This window comes from Lepisosteus platostomus, chromosome 11, assembly GCF_059453375.1.
Source record: "Lepisosteus platostomus isolate fLepPlt1 chromosome 11, fLepPlt1.hap1, whole genome shotgun sequence".
Classification (NCBI taxonomy): Eukaryota; Metazoa; Chordata; class Actinopteri; order Semionotiformes; family Lepisosteidae; genus Lepisosteus; species Lepisosteus platostomus.
In genome coordinates, this window is record NC_142621.1 from 33,270,661 (window position 1) to 33,288,723 (window position 18,063).

Consider the following 18,063-nt stretch of genomic DNA (forward strand, 5'->3'; position numbering starts at 1 on the left):
ATTATATGTTGAATTTGGGTGGTGGGTGGAGGTTCTTCACCTATTTTAATTTTGTGATCCAATCCAAAGACGAAGACACTGTAAATTAGTGTTGCCATATTTAAATAACCGTACCAATGTCAAAATGGAAAAGCCTTGTGCATAATATGGGACAGAAACTGCAGACTGATCTTATGATGAAGGCAAACAAGTAGTGTAAGGAAAACTGAACAAGTGCATGAACAGAATTATCGTATTTCAGTTCTTTCATAAAGTGGTAGAGAAGACAGTGGCACTCAATTTCAATTTCAAATACTCAATTTCGTAACCACGGAGATGCCTTTGGCTTTTGGGACAGCTGTGTCCGAGTACTGTAGGTGTGTTTAAATACAGCACTACAATGAAATAATAATGGGGTGTTCAATCTGGAGTTCTAGAAGCACTTCTATTTTATCAATAAGCAGCGCAGTTCCCAGTTGGTTTGTAAAGTGCTCATTTCATGAAAGGTGAAATTTCAAATCTGCAGCGTAATTTAAAAAAACACGGGACTGGTATGCCCTGGGAGAGGGGGGCGGCTTTGAAGTGAAGTTCTTGAGAAGTCACGAGTAGGAGACCATTCTGACATACAGGGAGCTGATAAACACTAACCCACTGGCCTACTGAACTGATGGCAATGGACAGAGAGAGCACATGTGAACGACTGGGCGCAGTGCCACATGGAGCATGCACAAACTCTTAACTCTTGTACGGAGAGAGAACGTAAGAGCTGTCTGTCCTTCACTCCCCCTTAATCTCACCATCCATTTTCGAACCCCTTTCTCCAATACAGGGTGGCGACTCCCCTTGTTATAGGCGAATAATAACTAAGACCGCAGTGTTAGTTCTCCAGAGCTGTGGTTTTAACAGAACATGTAGTGATATAACAGGTCCGTGGCTTGCGTAAAACAAAAATGTAAAATTATTCATGTTTCAATGTTAAGAAGGCATCGTATAATTAAAAAAAAACTGAGCTTGAGTCCAAGGTTTGTCTTTTTTTTTAAATAATAAAAAGTATAAAACTCCTACAATAGATTCAATAGATCACTGGCTGCATGTCCCAGTGTGAGTCCATTGTTCTAGGGTGGTTAGTGAGCAGCTCTCCACAGTCACAGACTCCTCCAGAGTCCCGGCACTGCGAGGCCTAAGGCTCTGTCTGTCAGACAATGTCTTCACAGCTGATGCACCTCTGTAAGTCCACAGGCCGAAGCACGGGGACCCCCCACCCCAGGCCAGGATTATCGTATCCGTGTGAAGAGATTCAGGACAGATTTGGACTCCTAAAGAAAGAAGGCACAAACATACAATGACCATTCACTGGAATTCTCAAGTCTGTCTAATTGACAGGTGTGTTTTAAGCCTCAATGGTTTTACAAGCAAATGTGTATAACGAGTGCGTCACTGTCACAATACCACACTGTCACATGGGTCCTGGAGCCCTGCGCTTTCTGCACACAACTCCAGTCCTAAACCATGATCCAGCAGACAGCAGGGGCTTTGGATAGTTGAGAAAACCTGGATAGGCTTTCAGCTTAAGAGCTTGTCAGTGTATCACTCAGCCTCCATTTGATGTAGGTCTTGAAATGTCAGTGGTTCACGTGACACCCCCTGTTGAATTTACTGAGAGCCTATTTAGTTAAATTTTAAAAATGCTATTCTTGAAACTGCAATGATTTCGCTTGGGTTCATGTCTCTGGCTCGATTGCACTTTTGATTGGTTCTCTTTTATAATTGCAACATGGCCCTTCTGAATCTGTTCTGCGTGTAAGTCTTCCAATAATGTCAGTTACCCTCCTGCGAGTTGGACTTATTTCCACTGAATGCTGATATTAGTATATGTGTACTTGTATGCTGGCTGAAAAATGACAACCTTGAATGAGTTTCAAGTGACGTTGCCTACTTTGTCTTCTTGTGTACACGAAACTTGCTTAGGACAAGCTTCGTCACATGGTTACGGCTGAAAGGGAGGTTTGTTCCTATAAAATAAACAGCAGTCTGGGTGTTGGAGGCACTAACCTTGGTGCAACGTGTTTTACTAAAGACGTTCCAGAAGCGCAAAGTCTCATCTCCAGCTCCTGTCACGATTGCCTCGCCATCTGGAGAGATGGCCTGAGCCAGAACAACAGAGGCAGGGATCAAAGGGGGAGTAGTAGGGAAACTTCAGTGGATGAATAACTTCCTCAATATGGTAAGGTGCAGAAGAATAAGATATTCCATCCAGTTGATCCCCCTGTCTATGCTGGCACAATGTGAAATTTGACACTAAAATAGTGCAATTGATAACTAAAGGAAATGATAGGGAAAAAAAGCTAAATCATGTTGCCAATGGCGTGCCTAAACAATTAAATCGCTTTAACTGTCTCAAAGTTACCAATCACCTTTGTGTGTTCCAGGTTGGCCAATAAGTAATTCCACATAAAAACAGGATTAGTACAGCACTGCCAGCACCTGAGTAAATCCACCCACAACCCACAGTATGACTTTGCTCCCCTTCTAATCAGCCACCCCTTAACCCTTATAACCTCTTTCCCCCTTCTCCCTACCTGAAAAGCCTACAAGAGCTCACTGGTGCAGCCCCCTCTGCTGCTCACATCTCATTCATCTATCTCAGCGTGCTCCCCACTCAAACCCTCCTCTAACATTATAATCCCTCACCCTCAAAGCCACTCTCCCTTTAACTGCCCCTCTCCTTCAGGCGCCCCCAGCACAGCTCACCAGGTACAGGACCCTGTAGGAGTGTCCAGTCAGCTTGGCCACCTGTGTGAGGGAAGGGTATTTCCACACCAGGATCTGGTTCTGAGAATAGCCATGTGTGCTGACCTGCGACACGGGACAACACGGGAAGCACACGGAGTCTGACACACGGCTTGGAGCTGATAACTTCTTGTTAAGTTCTGTGTTGTCTACTTTGTGCCATGATTAGTACAGTCTGTTCTGCTTGCTCCAGTCAGTCCACTCTAATGCTTTGTGATCAGGGCTGGATGCTCTATGTTCAGTGTTTTCTTCTGTGCAATAGATAATATTGGGTTCATTTCAGTGTATCAATGTGTCCTTGACAATGGTTGTCGGTGTGGGGCTGTGTCTCTGTCTCTCGCTAGTTTGTTGCGGTGTTTGGACCAGTCTCCACAGTGTCATTGCTGGCGTACTGTCTCTTGTCTCTCACCAGCTCGTTGGCGTGTTTAGACCAGGCCAGGTTGCAGACTTGGGAGCCGGTGTCGGTGCTCTGCAGAGGCTGGCCAGTTAGTGTGTTCCAGAAACGGATGCAGCGGTCGGCCGTGCCACCCCCCGAAGCCAGCAGCCCGTGCTGGTGGGGAGACCAGGCGATGGCCTTCACCGCGGCCAGGTGGTCAGTGTACTGCTGGACGGGCACCAAGCTGGAGCTGTTCCACACCAAGAGCTAGAGCAGGAAACAAGACGAGGGAGTGAGACAGAGATTCTGCAGGACATGCAGGGAGAGCGCCTGTCAAACAGAGGTTCAGGGGACAGGATAAAGACAGACAGGCAACTGGACAAGAACGGGCTGAAAAGCACACTGAGAGACGGGCAGGCAGTCCTGCAGGGACACAGACAGACAGGCAGGCGGCTGGGCCCTGCCTTGTTGTCGTTGCCACCCGACGCCAGGTGCTGGTGGTCCGGGGACCACTTCAGTCCGCAGACCTCCTGGCGGTGCCCCTGCAGCCGGCGTTCGGCCTGGGCGGGGCAGCGTACGTCCCGCTGCAGGATCAGGCGGTCACGGCTGCCGGAGGACAGCTGCTCCGCGTTCCAAGCCAGCGCTCCTGGGAGAGACGCGAGAGGGCAAGGGGGTTACCCGTTGATGTCGATATTGAACAGCGCAGGATACAGGCTGCAGCCACATCTCGCTGCCCGTCCCTGTGTGAAGAACTCTCTTCTTTCCCTGTCAGATCTGTACTGCATGCCTGAGTCTGAGCGAACCGCTTTTATTCTGTTTGTAGTCTTTACCCTCTGAGTCAATACAGACAATTAGCCAGGGATGCAAACCCCAGTCACAGAGAGCTGCAGTGTCTGAAGGTTTTCCTTCTGTCTCCGCTCTAAATGATGTAATTAAGCTAATCATTAGGTTAACTGGTCCAATTTACCTCTTTTTAAAGGTCTTCAGCTGCTGATGGATGTGCACGTATGGTTAGGTGTCATGGCAACTGGAATCAAATCCTTTCTTAGATCAATCAAACACATAAAAAAAAATTCCCTTTGTTTCTTTGGTGGTGTATAGAGTGTAAATGTGGCAATTAGAAAGAACGTCAGTCTGACTTGCGCTCAAGACGCTGGGTTTAGTCAGGAAGGCCTCTGTGTTTCGCCTCCCCCTCTTCCTCTGTATAACCCCACCCGGAGTGTCTGACCCTGCGTCCGTCGCTGTCCCTAGCCTTGGTGGTTCCCCGCTCTCCCTCTTGATTATATGCGTCTTGATTATACATGAGCCAAGTTCCTGCAAGATGACTTGGTTCTACTGTCACCCAAGGAGCAGACCCGGCAGCACAGCCTGCCAGTGCTAGAGCAGTACTGTCAGACCTGGGCCCTGGTGCTATAACATGGAAAACACCCACGTTACAGATTTCTAAAAACAAGAAGACTAGGGCTCACAAAGCAGGAGTCCCAGTTTACAAAACATCACAATCTATCGTTATTGAAGCCTGACCATTAATGCTTTCAAGAGACTTAACCAGTGAATGGACAAATAGAAAAGGCATCCCTAACTTTCAATACCATCAAAATACGCCATCAAAATTACCATCAGTATCTGTCCATAAATATCTGACGCTGTTATTCAGTTCAATTAACTGCATGGCAGTATGGTACGGACACCAGTCAGCCAACTAAATTACACAAAACGGCATAAACACCCAGCAAAAAATCCTGGTGGTTGAAATATGCAAAAAAACATTTTTATAAGAACAGTTAAAAAAACACAGAAATATGCTTTGGCTGCAATATATGAACATGCAGGGCTGAATTAGACCAAAAGAGTGCCCACATTTCTGGTTACATGTAAGGAAGTGGAAACCCAGGGTCACTTGTGTTGAAGGCCCTCTAGGAGCTCAGTCTACAAGAGTCCCCTCGGCTAGTATAATTATTTCTCTTCTTAGACTGCCTCAGCTTCTGTCTTACGAGGAAGCCAAAGGTTACCATTTTATTTAACTCACTGAAGGGATGTTCATGTCACTTGAAATGTGGAGAGAGGGAGGGAGCAGGAGAAGGATGGAGAGGAGGGGTGCGGGAGGAAAAGCACTGGAGAAAGGAAGGGTGAGTAAGAGCTGAAAATGTGTTTGTCCATTGAATTTGGTTAAAATATTTCTCCAAATGCGTGTCCTCCTGTACGGTATATTTGTGCTGTGGCAATGTTCTGGGTTAAAGTTATGCAGAAAGAGCACTTTGAATCTGAATATGAGAGCATGCTATAGGGGCACTAGAAAAGAAAGAGATACAACTGAGGGTCCCAGACTGAGAAAAGCAGAGAGAGAAGAGGGGATAGAGGCACTAAGAGACACAAGGGCTCACACATAAACAAACAGCCACTGACCCACTCTGGCTGAGTGTCCGTCCAGGCAGATCAGCTTCTTCCCAGCTCCTGCATCCCAGATCTGGACATAGCCCTTATGGGTCCCCACGGCAACCAGACTGCCCTGTGGAGGGAGACAGGGCAAATGAGATGGAGGCGTGGTGGGTCAGGGGTTAGAGAGAGCAGAGTGCAGTGTGTGTGCTGTATACAGTGAGTTTACTGTGTGCAGCTTGTGTATGACTGCAGTCCTGAATGCCACACTGTCTGCATCTTTTAATCCCACCTGAACTCATAACTACTGTGTTAACGGTAACACTTTCATGAAGGTGTCTATTGTAACTGTCTGTAAATGTTACTAATAGTGCTAGATAATACAAAACATTAGCAGATAATTCTAACCCTAGGTCATAGTTCAGATTATGGTCAAGATTAGGGTTTCGTTACTTACTAACCCTTAACCTACTAATTTATTAAATGATTAAGTGATTAATTCACTCTCTACACATTTAAATATGAAGCTAAAACAAACAGAAAGTAAGATCACAGTTCAGAGGAATTTAATCAATGTTTGTCAAGAAAGGATTAACTATGATTAGTGGACTGCATGACATAGATGTAACATATTCAGCCCAACAGCAGAGTCCTGTTTTCCATAAAAGAGAACAAACAAGCCCTGTTATGGTATAACACTACTTGGTAACACTCAGAAATGAGTGAAACAACACGCCTTAAAGAATAGACTATGCAAGGTGAAACTGGGCTTGGAGTCTGGGTGTATCAAGAGGCCAAGACCATTTGCCTCTGTGCGTGTCACTATCAGACATGGAAGGATTTAGTTGATGAGTCAGTGAGCTTGGTGTTCTGTTACAAAATCTTTGGCAATGTCTAGGGTGTCATTAATTAGAGATTATTATTACTTCTATCTGACGTGCATACTCAAATGCTCAAATGTTGTTTACAGACCAAACAGCAGTGTGTAAAGTTTTGTAACGTTTATGAATTTGCAATAGAATAAGCACTGTGAGCAATACAATTTGAGTTTTGCGTCCAGTGTTCACAGTGTACAGTGAGCGTACTGTGTAAAGTGTACAATGTTACATTGCATGTACCACATACAGAGTTTGCAGTGCATAGCGTGTATACTAGGTTAGACTATTTGTATTATCTGTATTATATGTGTCAACTGCCCGCAGTTTCTTGTGTCAGACTCACCCTCTCGTTCCAGCACACTGATGTCACAGAGTCACCGTCCACTGACAGGTCGCACAGGCGCGTCACCTTGGAGACAAAGGAATATCGTCAAGTCCCGCCTCGCGCTCCTCCTCTCTGCTACCTCTCCGCTCCGTCCCGCTGCTCTCCCCCCACCTGGCTGGTACAGGCGCTCCACAGATAGACGCAGGCCCCCAGCCCCACGCTCAGCACGTTCCCGGCAGACCAGTCCACCAGGTTGAGGTAGAAGTCATCCTGCAGCTCCGGAGCATCCAGGACCTTGAAGGGAATCTTGGAGATCTTGCGCGTGGGCTTCCTTGGGGAACGTAGCAGCTTGTGACTGCAGACAGAGAGACCGCTGGGTTAAAGGGGAACTGCAGCGCCATTTTCACAGTACTGGGTTAGAAAGGATCAGCATTTCAACCCGCAATAAAAGTAAAATAGTCACAGTAACTTGGAAAAAGCTCTAATTTACATCACAAAATAGACGAAATTTCCAGGTATGTGCAGCACCATGTTCTGCGATTCAGAACTAGGCAACAAAACGTCCGGTGACGTGTTGCAGTCTTATGACATTGTAAACAAGCAGCCTTGTGAATACGTCTCTTTTAATTTAATAGAAATATTGCTCTCGACTGCCAGACATACTTGTTAACTCTTCATTCAGATCACGTGGGAACACTTCAGCAGTGAAATATCTGCTACACAACCCGTACGTATGCGTTTGTACATCACATTACATTAGTCATTGCGGTGACTAGTGAGCAGGAAGGGCCGCGTCACGTCGCAATTCGTGGGAACTCGAATGCGACTCTTCAACAACGTGGTGACTTACAGTACTATCACAAAGTTCACAAAAATTTTCAGAAATGTTTTCTATGAAGTCAAAGAATTTATTTTGTTACTGAGATTGAATAACCGGTCTGAGAAATTGGGACTGCGGTTCCACTTTAAGCTGCAGCACTGACTGACACACTTGATTGCCGTAGCACAGGTGTCAAGCTCAGCAGACAGGCACATGCAGACAGAGGCCTTCGCCTGGAGTGGTACCAGACAGGTGCTGACCTCTTGTTGCTCAGTGGAGACAGGGAGTACGGTGAGACCTCGTTGCCGTTGTCAGCTGGAGTCTTCTTAGTGTTGACAGTGTACTGTAAGAGAAAGTAAAAATGAACAAGAGGTCCTCGGCATGTCATCCCTTCTCAGCAGCTGCCGCCCCCCCCCCAACTAAAAATACTAAACAGGTTGTCTGCACTGTGTGTGTACAGTGTACAGTGAGCGTATTGTGTAAAGTTTAAAGTGTAACATTGTATTTGCACTAGATTTGACTATTTTTTATCATCTGCTGTCTTGCCCCCCATCTCCATCTCCTTGGCCTATACTGTCCTCCATACATTTTTTGTCTTCATCTCCCCCTTTTCTCATCGTCAAAGTGCGCTGCTAAGTGTCCTGTATAAACTCCCTCTCTTACCCGGAAGAGGTTGTGAGTGTCTTGTGCAGGCTGTGTGAACCTCCGGTCCTCTGTGTGGGGGTCGCTGACCTTCTCGATGCTGGCGCCCAGCAGCTCGTTCCTCAGCAGTGCAGCATAGGCCACAGCGTCTGCCGGAGACAGGGGGTGAGGTCCCGACAGGCAGCCGCAGTGGCAAAATGTTTCAGCCGCTCAGTGCCACATACTGGGTTGGAAATGCCTCATGGCAACCTCAAAATGTCTAATACTATGCAAAAATAGTTTGTAATATGATTTAATAATAATAATAATTGCTTACACTTATATAGCGCTTTTCTGGACACTCCACTCAAAGCGCTTTACAGGTAATGGGGACTCCCCTCCACCACCACCAATGTGCAGCCCCACCTGGATGATGTGACGGCAGCCAAAGTGCGCCAGAACGCTCACCACACACCAGCTATCAGTGGGGAGGAGAGCAGAGTAATTAAGCCAATTTAAGATGGGGATTATTAGGAGGCCATGATTGGTAAGGGCCAATGGGAAATTTAGCCAGGACGCTGGGGTTACATCCCTACTCTGTTCGAGAAACGCCCTGGGATTTTTAATGACCACAGAGAGTCAGGACCTCGGTTTTACGTCTCATCCGAAGGACGGCACCTGTTTACAGTATAGTGTCCCCATCATGATACTGGGGCATTAGGACCCACATGGACCGCAGGGTGAGCGCCCCCTGCTGGCCCCACTAACACCTCTTCCAGCAGCAACCTTAGTTTTTCCCAGAAGGTCTCCCATCCAGGTACTGGCCAGGCTCACACTGCTGAGCTTCAGTGGGTTACCAGTTGTGAGTTGCAGGGTGATATGGCTGCGATATGGCTATTTCTTAAACAACATATGGCAATATGGCTATTTCTTAAACAAATTCTAATGAACTTCATCGTCCATCTTTATCTCCTTTAAAATGAAGATGGAAGTGAAGTGCATGAGCTACAATATGGTACAATGAGTGCGGTGACTGGGCCGCAGTGGGAAAAACTATCGCCCCAGTTTAGATTCAGTAGATCCCACCTTGTGGCGGAGTGGGGCTAGCAACATGCTTCAACCCTGGTCTGTCCACCGCCATGGCTAAGCAATGCGAGTGATGTCAGCAGGTTAATACTTTTTCCACATTGCAATACTGGAATGTGCCAGGCTGCCTACTGGCTCTGGGGCAGCACTATTTTTTCCACAGAGCATTCTCCTTCCAGTCCCAAACTGCACTGAGTCCTGACATATGAAATGCCGCACCCTTGGTGCACTGTATGGAAGCCCGTTCCAGTCAGGGAGTAAAAAAAAACGCGCTATGGTATCTCAGAATTCCGACTTAGTAAGTCAGAATTCTGACTTAGTAAGTCAGAATTCCGACTTAGCAACTCAGAATTCCGACTTAGCAACTCAGAATTCCGACTTAGCAACTCAGAATTCCGACTTAGCAACTCAGAATTGCGACTTAGCATCTCAGAATTGCGACTTAGCAACTCAGAATTCCGACTTAGTATCTCAGAATTGCGACTTAGTAAGTCAGAATTCCGACTTAGTATCTCAGAATTCCGACTTAGTATCTCAGAATTGCGACTTAGCAACTCAGAATTCCGACTTAGTATCTCAGAATTGCGACTTAGCAACTCAGAATTCCGACTTAGTAACTCAGAAGCAAGGCACGAACTAGGGTGGGAGCGGCGAGGGCACAAGCCCTAGAACCCGAATCCGTTACAATAACAAAAGGACAGACAATGAAATATGGCTATTTCGAAGTCACAAATGTGAGATATAAAGTCGGAATTCTGAGTTACTAAGTCGGAATTCTGAGTTGCTAAGTCGCAATTCTGAGATGCTAAGTCAGAATTCTGACTTACTAAGTCGAAATTCTGAGATACCATAGCGCGTTTTTTTTTTACTCCCTGCCGGGAACGGGCTTCCATAGCACTGAGAAAAAAAGGCATCTCTGAAAGAACACAAACAGCAATGTGGCATAGTTTGGCCATGTGCCCATATGTTTACCCCAATTACAAAAAAAGTTAATTCCGCTATACTTGGGCATATTACAGCTTTCCATGCCTTACTGTTCATACCCCAGACCTCAGCAAAACTCGCAGTTAAAAAGCAAACACTAAACCCCACCCACCCTGCAGTTGAATGGGAGGACGCTGTCACGAACAGTTCTTTCCGGGCCCTATGCAGACGACACGGTCCGGAATAGTGAAGAAACACTGGGGAAAAAGTCATGCAGGAGAGGGTCTGGAGACAGGGGGCGTGTCCAGGGGGTGCAGGTGTCCAAGGAGGGTGAGTCCGGGGCGAACAATCCATGAGTAAATCCGAACGAGTAATCCAAGACAGGAGGTAGAGTCCAAGGCCAGGGGATCCATCCAGGGAATAAAACCATGAACCCGATCAGGACCGGCGGGGGGGGGGATCAGGAACAGAAGGTTAAAACCAAAACGGAGCCAGACGCAGCAGGACCCCGGGCTCTCACGAAGCAGAATTCAATGAGGAACCAGGAGTGACGTCTGCGTCTGGCTTTTAAGGTGGAACGGAAATAAGAAACAGGTGCAGGTAATGGGGCAGAACAAGGAAGGGCTGGAGCGCCCTTAAGAGGAGGAGTAGCGATTGTAACAGACGCAGCCCTGTTATAGCTCTGTTACAGAGGACGATTTGCTGGGACTGACAAGAGTATTGGATCCCTGAACTGCCATGGCAACCGGAGGTGCTGAGAAAGAGGTCTGCGTCACATTTTTTCTGTTCTTTCTTGTAGTGAAATCACCTATTCTTCTTTATTTTCATCCACGTTGGGATCACGAACTGAGATGAGTGCTACACACCTCCAGCTGGAACCAGGGTGGTCCAAAAGTAGACAGCACACACCATATGCACTTTGGTGCAACTGCTTCTTTTCACGCTGCCACGTCTCACAGTGCCTGTAGCAGAGCCCTAGCAGTGCTGTTTGTGGACTACAGTTCAGCATTTAATTCCATCATACCCTGTCAACTGGTGACAAAGCTCAGGGGATTAGGTCTGTGCAACTCTGTCTGCAACTGGCTGCTGGACTTTCTTATCGAGAGACCACAGGTGGTGCGGATAGGCAATAAAACATCAACACCACTCACCCTGAGCACTGGAACCCCACAAGGCTGCTGTCTGAGTCCAAGGTTGTACTCCCTATTTACTCACGACTGCACAGCAAGACACAGCAATAACCGCATCATCAAGTTTGCCGATGACACCACTATAATAGGACTGATCAGTGATGATGACGAGTCCACTTACAGGGATGAAGTTGTACAGCTGCTTAGGTGGTGTCATAGCAATAACCTGGACTTGAACATAAAGAAAACGAAAGAGCTAATAGTGGACTTTCGGAGACACAGGCCACACACTCACAGCCCACTCAGTATTGATGGAACGGAAGTGGAAACAGTCACCAGCTTTAGGTTTTTGGGAATTCACATCTCTAAAGATCTAACATGGACTGTGAACACTGACTCTATCATGAAGAAGGCTCAGCAGCGCCTTTATTTCTTGAGGTGCCTCAAGCGATGGGGGATGCCAACACATGTGTTGGTGAACTTCTACCGCTGCACTATCGAGAGCGTCCTCACCAACGGGATCACCGTGTGGTATGGCAACACCTCTTCGAGAGAAAGAAAGGCACTGCAGAGAATGGTCAATATGGCCCAGAAGATCATCGGCTGCGGTCTCACCGAGATTAAACAGCTCTATGAGGACCGCTGCCGTGGTAGAATTCTGGCCATCACAGAGGACAGTCACCACCCAGGGCATGAGCTCTTCACCCCACTGCCCTCAGGCAAGAGATATAAGAGCATACGGACACTTACCACTAGATTCTTCAATAGCTTCTATCCACAAGCAGTGAGACTGGCGAACACATTTAGCCATCCCCCTCGGACCACACCTACACCATCACCATCTACCTCATTGTAATTTATTAATTGTACGTCTCCAGTCATTGTTTACACGTCTGTATTGTTTACATTCAAACTGTCTGCATGTTTACTTGCACATTGTCTATTGTTTGTTTGTACATTGTCTTGATGCACTGTTTGCACTTTGTTTTGTTTTTTACACTTGTTTTATAATCGAGAGACTTTCTGTAAGTAAGAATTCCATTGTACCAGTACCGGTTACATATGGCAATAAAGTTCAAGTTCAAGTTCAAGTACAGCTGAAAGTTCCAGAGGTTTAGCAAGGGACAGGGACACAGCTGAGAAAACTCTGTCTGACGCAAGCCCGTCAAACCCCAACGACCATCAGCCTGTTGTGTGCTGCCACTTGTGTGATCCTAGTCTGCTCACATCACAGTGCAGAATCCCTCAACTACAGACCACAACTGCACTCTGAGCCAGAGACCTGCGCTGGTTCATTCAGTTTTAAACCACTTTAATTGTGTTGTGATGCCAGGAACGACTCCTCCACAGACAGCCATCTGGTTATTAGCAGAGCAGGTTATTACTATTAATAAGGCCTCATAACAACCATGAGCAACAGAGCAACAGAGACGGATGAGAGCCCTACCTTTCCCACTGTCACTGCTGGCCTCCTTTGCCTTGCGGTTCTGGTTTGGGGATTTGCTGTTTTCCTGCAGGGACAGACAAAGATTGTAAGATAGAGAAGGAACAGAAAGACTAATCTATCACTTCTACCGAGCATAAAGATCAGATGGCCCCATAAAACTGTACTCTGAAGGTCAGTCTGCACCACAGAGAGGTGTTCGGAGGGTAGAGAGGTCAGGAGGTTGGGACTGTGGAGATTTCAGGGACTGTGGGAAGGATAGGAGAGCTGTAAGAGGAGGTCAGGGGATTAGAAAAGTCACAGAGTATAGGGTGCAAAGAGGTCATAAGGCAAATGACTCAGCAGATCAGGGTGAAGCCAGCAGCAGCTGTGAGACTCACGTTGATAGAGTGGAAGTTGACGGTCCAGTTGCAGCCAGCCCGGGCAGGGATGAAGCGATCTCCTGATTTGAGAACACTGGTAGTACAGTTCACAGCCGCAGACTGGACACAGAGAGAGGTGGGACGGAGCAGGGGAGGGGGGCAGTGAATGGAGGTGAGACAGAGGTAGAGAAGGAGACAAACACTCCTTGTCATTCAGCTGTCCAATTTCTCTTCATGCCTGCCCATGACAAACAGAATGATGTTGTCTCTTCAACTTGACAGCAAGCCTCTGGCCTGTGCTACACAGGGTTTGGGCAGAGTGTGCTAGTGTTGTCAGTGGGTGTTCTTCACTGTTTTTGGCATGTGTTATTTTCACTGTTCCCAATCCAGTTCAATTCTGGGGACAGGCTCGTTTTTTAGTACAACCAGAAGGGCTGGTGTAATTTTCTTCTATCACACAATAACATCCCTAACATGACAGAAAATAAGAGAAAATATATGTTCTCTGTGAAAATAGCAACAACTACCCATGGAGATCTAGAGACTCATATTAGTAAAGATTTTAATGGATTGTATCACAGGAAGGACTGAAAGAAATAATATAGAGGGTATATTTCATTATTGTTAGAACAATATTTCAATTAAGAGGAAAGAAATTCATAGTCAGCTTATAAGCACAATCATAGAAATAAGTATATGTATGAATCTTAACATTACTTACTAAAAATCTTAATTATTTAACTTAGAGTTCTGTAGACATAAAAGAAACACTAAACACATGCAGTACTATTAACAATGCTTATTAATAATAGAGGATAACATGGCTGGAGATAAGAGATTTGTCTGGAAATGTCCAACATTACCCTCCTACTTCCTCCTCACCTGCAGATAAGCATGGAAATTGGTCAAGCTCACAACCTATCAGTCTGTTTGCGGCTGAGTGCAGCCCTCAGGCCTGAGCTAGGCTCGAACACAAGAAAATCCAAGAGGAACACCGTGTGTGCACGGTGAGGCAGCTTGCTACCGGTGCTCACTGCCTGCAATCTCATCTCACCGGTGCTAGGGGGCGCTCTGGCCGGTTCGGGTGGTTGATCTGGCGCAGCAGCCGCCTCTCATAGTCCTGGTCCATGGTGCCACCCGGGCTTGGCGACTCCTCGAGCTTCTTTCACCCCTCACCCAGGTCTCGCCTCTCTGTCGCCTCCCCTCGCTCTCAGGCTCTCACCCCCGCGGCGTCTCGCCCTTTCTAGCACGCCTGTCACTCTCGTCTCGCCCTCTTCTCACTCTCCAGTCCGGCTCCCTTCTCCGTCTCCTCTTCTCCCAGTCACACGTATCCCTCTGGGCCGAACCTGGACAGGACAATGGCAGAGGAGCCAGACAGAAACTCTGAGTGAGAGAATCCAACTCCCGGTCCTGGAGGTTTCAGGGCTGGATTCATATCTGCTCTTGAGAGGAAAGAGGTCCCCGGAAACAAACTAGACTCCAGCAGTACTAATTCCCAGGACTCCAGCTTATGGATCTTGTGAGCACCAATCCCCAGTTTCATAAAAACCACCTTAAGGTAAACTGTCCCTAAATTTTCCCCTTGCGCGTCCTTTATACTTAAGGCTGTTGTTCAATACAGCTGCATACATGAGATCAGTACCCAGGTTCTCAGGAAAAGCCTTTCTAGTTAGTATTCAATAATTCAGGTGTTTTATGAAATTCGGTATTGCCAATTGCATTTTGTTACTTTAAAATGCAAAATAATGTTCCTTAATACTTATTATCTTGTCCATCAAGTGTGAAGGGACAGCATGGATGTGAGTTAGCAGTCCTTTCAGAAGAAGCCTTACAACGTGGTTGACTTAACAAATGTATGTCACGTGACTTTTGTAACCTGGGAGAAGGTGGTGTTGAAGAAGGTGTCATCCTGTGGATGACATGTGTAACGAATACGCCCCTGCGTATAACAGGGATCTCGGCTGCCTGGGCTGGGGGAGGTCTCCTTTAGCTTAGCCGGCAAGATCCCCGTTGCGTGACGCCAGAGACCCGGGTTTGCGCCCAGGCAGTGAGGGACAAACTGGCAGGGCAGGAGTGGCAAGGGCGGAAACCCCAAGAACCGTAACACATGTTAAACAGAGGCCCTTACTGCTTGGTCATTAAAAATCCCCTGGCAATGATTGTAAGGGCAGAGGTGTAAACCCCAGTGTCCTGGCTATATTCCAGTCTGGGATTGTTATCTGCCTAAAGTGCCCAACTTAAAGTAATTGGTGATGCTTTTTCTCTGTTTTCCACGTGCTCTGCTGTGTAGGGGGGCTGCTGGCACAGAATGGCTGCTGTGTGCCATGCAGGGGGGCGCAGCACTTCAGTCTGGATGGAGCAGATCCCTTCTGATATGTAAATGCTTTGGGATGAAAATCTGGGATGTAAAAACAATGTTTAAATGCAATGACTAAATGCAGTCATTGTTAAGCCAAACGGATCCTGAGGACCACATTGAGATGAAACAAGCTGTACTGGTTTCATTTAGCAAAAAAAGCTCATTTAGACTGAAGTGTGAACTCAGAAAATACCACATTAGTAATATGACCAAACAGCTGCCTGTCATGAAACGAACTCGAAGGTCTCTCTTCTACTTTCACAATAATATATATCTCATTCTAGTACTCACAATATACAAAAACATGTAGTTTTGTGGTTTTTCAACAACAGTTCTACTAACAGCCTATACCAAAGACTACACTACGGCAAGAACAATCCACGCAAGCGTGTCACGGTAAATAAGACGGCGCTGTTGTATTGCGATTACAGTACACGTCTACATTTCGGTACTTAATCAATACATCACTAATTCTTGATATCCAATATATACACTGTATTAACACCCATTCTCTATTACTAACACGCAATCCAGAAACAAACACTCAAAACAACATAATTCAAACTTTGCGCGTATCCATATTAAATATACTGTAAGAGTATGTTATGAATGAATGTTTTTGGTTTTGATTTAGAATTTTCACGAGCGGTTTACACTTAAAGCGACATAACGCATAAACACCAGATTGTGACGCAGGTTGAAACAACCGATAAACGAATACATACTGTAGATACAGTATTTTAAAACGTTCATAAATCGTACTGTACCCTTTTCCTCTTGTGTTGCAGAGATGGTGTACGCGTCAGTCTGCTTTGGAGTTGCTGACACGAAAACAGCTGTGCGTTGTCAACACAACGATCCAAGCCTTCCCGTTGTCATGGTGTTATTACAATCTTAGAATTGATTAATAAATAAAAATAATACTAACAAGACTTTAAATCTATTATTACTGTCAGATTGTCGTCTTTAAGGAACTGAAAACAAATACATTGAGAAATGGTGTCGTAAGGCAAGGCGCTTGTTCAGTCTTCCTTGATGGATAAAATAATTATTTTTATCTTATTTTTCATTTTCCGATTTGTTCTTCCCGTGATGTTCTTATTCTCGTCAGACGCCACAATCAACCGATATAACTGCAGTTCCTTGAGCCTGTTCGTATCTATGTGTCTACTGTATAATACTGGCCCAACATGGCCGCTGCACAACAGCAAAACGCAGCTGCGCTCTCGGGGAATTTTGTGGAAAGAAAAAAATGATCCGAGTCAGGTAGTGTGGATATAGTGGATACACTGGGCCCCTGCTACACTTCTCTAGCACATAAATAAGGAGACGGGGCTTTTCGAGTAACTCGCACTGAAACAACAGCCTATAATAGCCCACATCAGACGCATAGTCAAAGCTCACTGAATTGACATGAGAAAACACTGGGCTCCCAGGCTGGGATGGGGGAGCCGGGGAGCCCCCCTGAAAAGCTTGAAGTGTAAAACACCGTCTCTAAAGGCACATTCATAAAAAGAACATAGCAATCAACTGTAACTATAAGTTAGGCTTCAATTGTTACCAAGTTGGTTTTAGAAGTATTACATTTAAATGTACACTATATATTTATGGGGTTCGGTCCCAGATAAAATGTTGCTTTAAAAAGAGGTCCCCACTAAGTATTTGATAGCTCCTTAAAAAAAAATGCATTCCGGTATTATAAAGCAATAATAAAATGCGTTGGTGCACCGCCAGGGCTCCCACGGGAGTCCCGACAAGTCCTGGACGGTTTGGTAATGACGGGGATCACGGTGCCAGTCCGAACTGGGAGCTGCAAACATCTTACCATTAAAGCAAGGCATTCCCAGGTCTGGTCCTTGCTCACCTTTTTGGTCCAATTGAGCATCTCCCTTCATTTAATTGCACCCATATTTAATTGGATAATTAATTCTCTCAACTTGTGCCATCACAATTGGTCCTGAAAGTTGCAGATTTAAAACGCATTGTACAAGTTCAAAACATTTAAGTCTCACGAAATTAGTATTTCAATGATGGTTTTATAAGAGCTCATAGGCAACGAAACCAAAGAATGCCGATTTTGGTGACACGAAAGGTTTCACAATCTGATCTACATTCCTCGTTACAGTACGGGTGTCTCAGTAAGTAGACCCTTGTGTTTAAAGATGTTGAACGAAGCAGATGTACTGTATCTACTGAGGCCAACTGTCACGACTAAGGGAAAACTCCTTAATACACTCCAGGTTTTAATCACTTAAGGCTTTTTCGTAAAGTAAATACGGGGCTATATGTACCGAATGGTCTCTCATTTACACACTTACTTTAGAATAACACACCCAGGTCAGCTTTAACTATTTATATATTCGTTTACAAGACCTAAATATATAGTCCTGCTGTGCACGTTTTTATATTTGAGCATGCATTTCATATTTAAAAAGGAGTTTTATTTTGTTTTTATTTGCATTTATAAAAAAAATTAGCTTATTGTTCAAAAACCGCGGAATATGATCAGTTCCCTGTCCATTTCCTTAGCTAATAAAAACAGTCCTTATTTCAGGGCAGAAAGGGGCCACCAATATATTGAGATAGGCAAGTC

The 18,063-nt window shown here is 45.7% G+C and overlaps 1 protein-coding gene across 2 annotated transcripts; it reads right to left on the minus strand.

Annotated features, from left to right (window-relative positions):
- Nucleotides 1-856: 856 nt before the first annotated feature.
- fzr1b (fizzy/cell division cycle 20 related 1b) lies at nt 857-16,838 on the minus strand. 2 transcript variants are annotated; one of them, XM_088599297.1, is made up of 14 exons: nt 16,399-16,838; nt 14,166-14,457; nt 13,130-13,231; nt 12,753-12,816; nt 8,208-8,335; nt 7,805-7,887; nt 6,896-7,079; nt 6,743-6,808; nt 5,552-5,654; nt 3,610-3,791; nt 3,179-3,412; nt 2,731-2,835; nt 2,032-2,124; nt 857-1,295 (listed from the first exon to the last, which is right to left on the minus strand). In XM_088599297.1, the coding sequence occupies exons 2-14, from the start codon at nt 14,238-14,240 to the stop codon at nt 1,254-1,256; spliced, it is 1,461 nt and encodes a 486-aa protein (XP_088455423.1). In that variant the 5' UTR covers nt 14,241-14,457; nt 16,399-16,838; the 3' UTR covers nt 857-1,253. The 2 variants fall into 2 exon arrangements, with proteins under 2 accessions (XP_088455423.1, XP_088455422.1); XM_088599296.1 differs by having other exon boundaries at nt 16,238-16,838.
- Between the last annotated feature and the right edge of the window lie 1,225 nt (nt 16,839-18,063).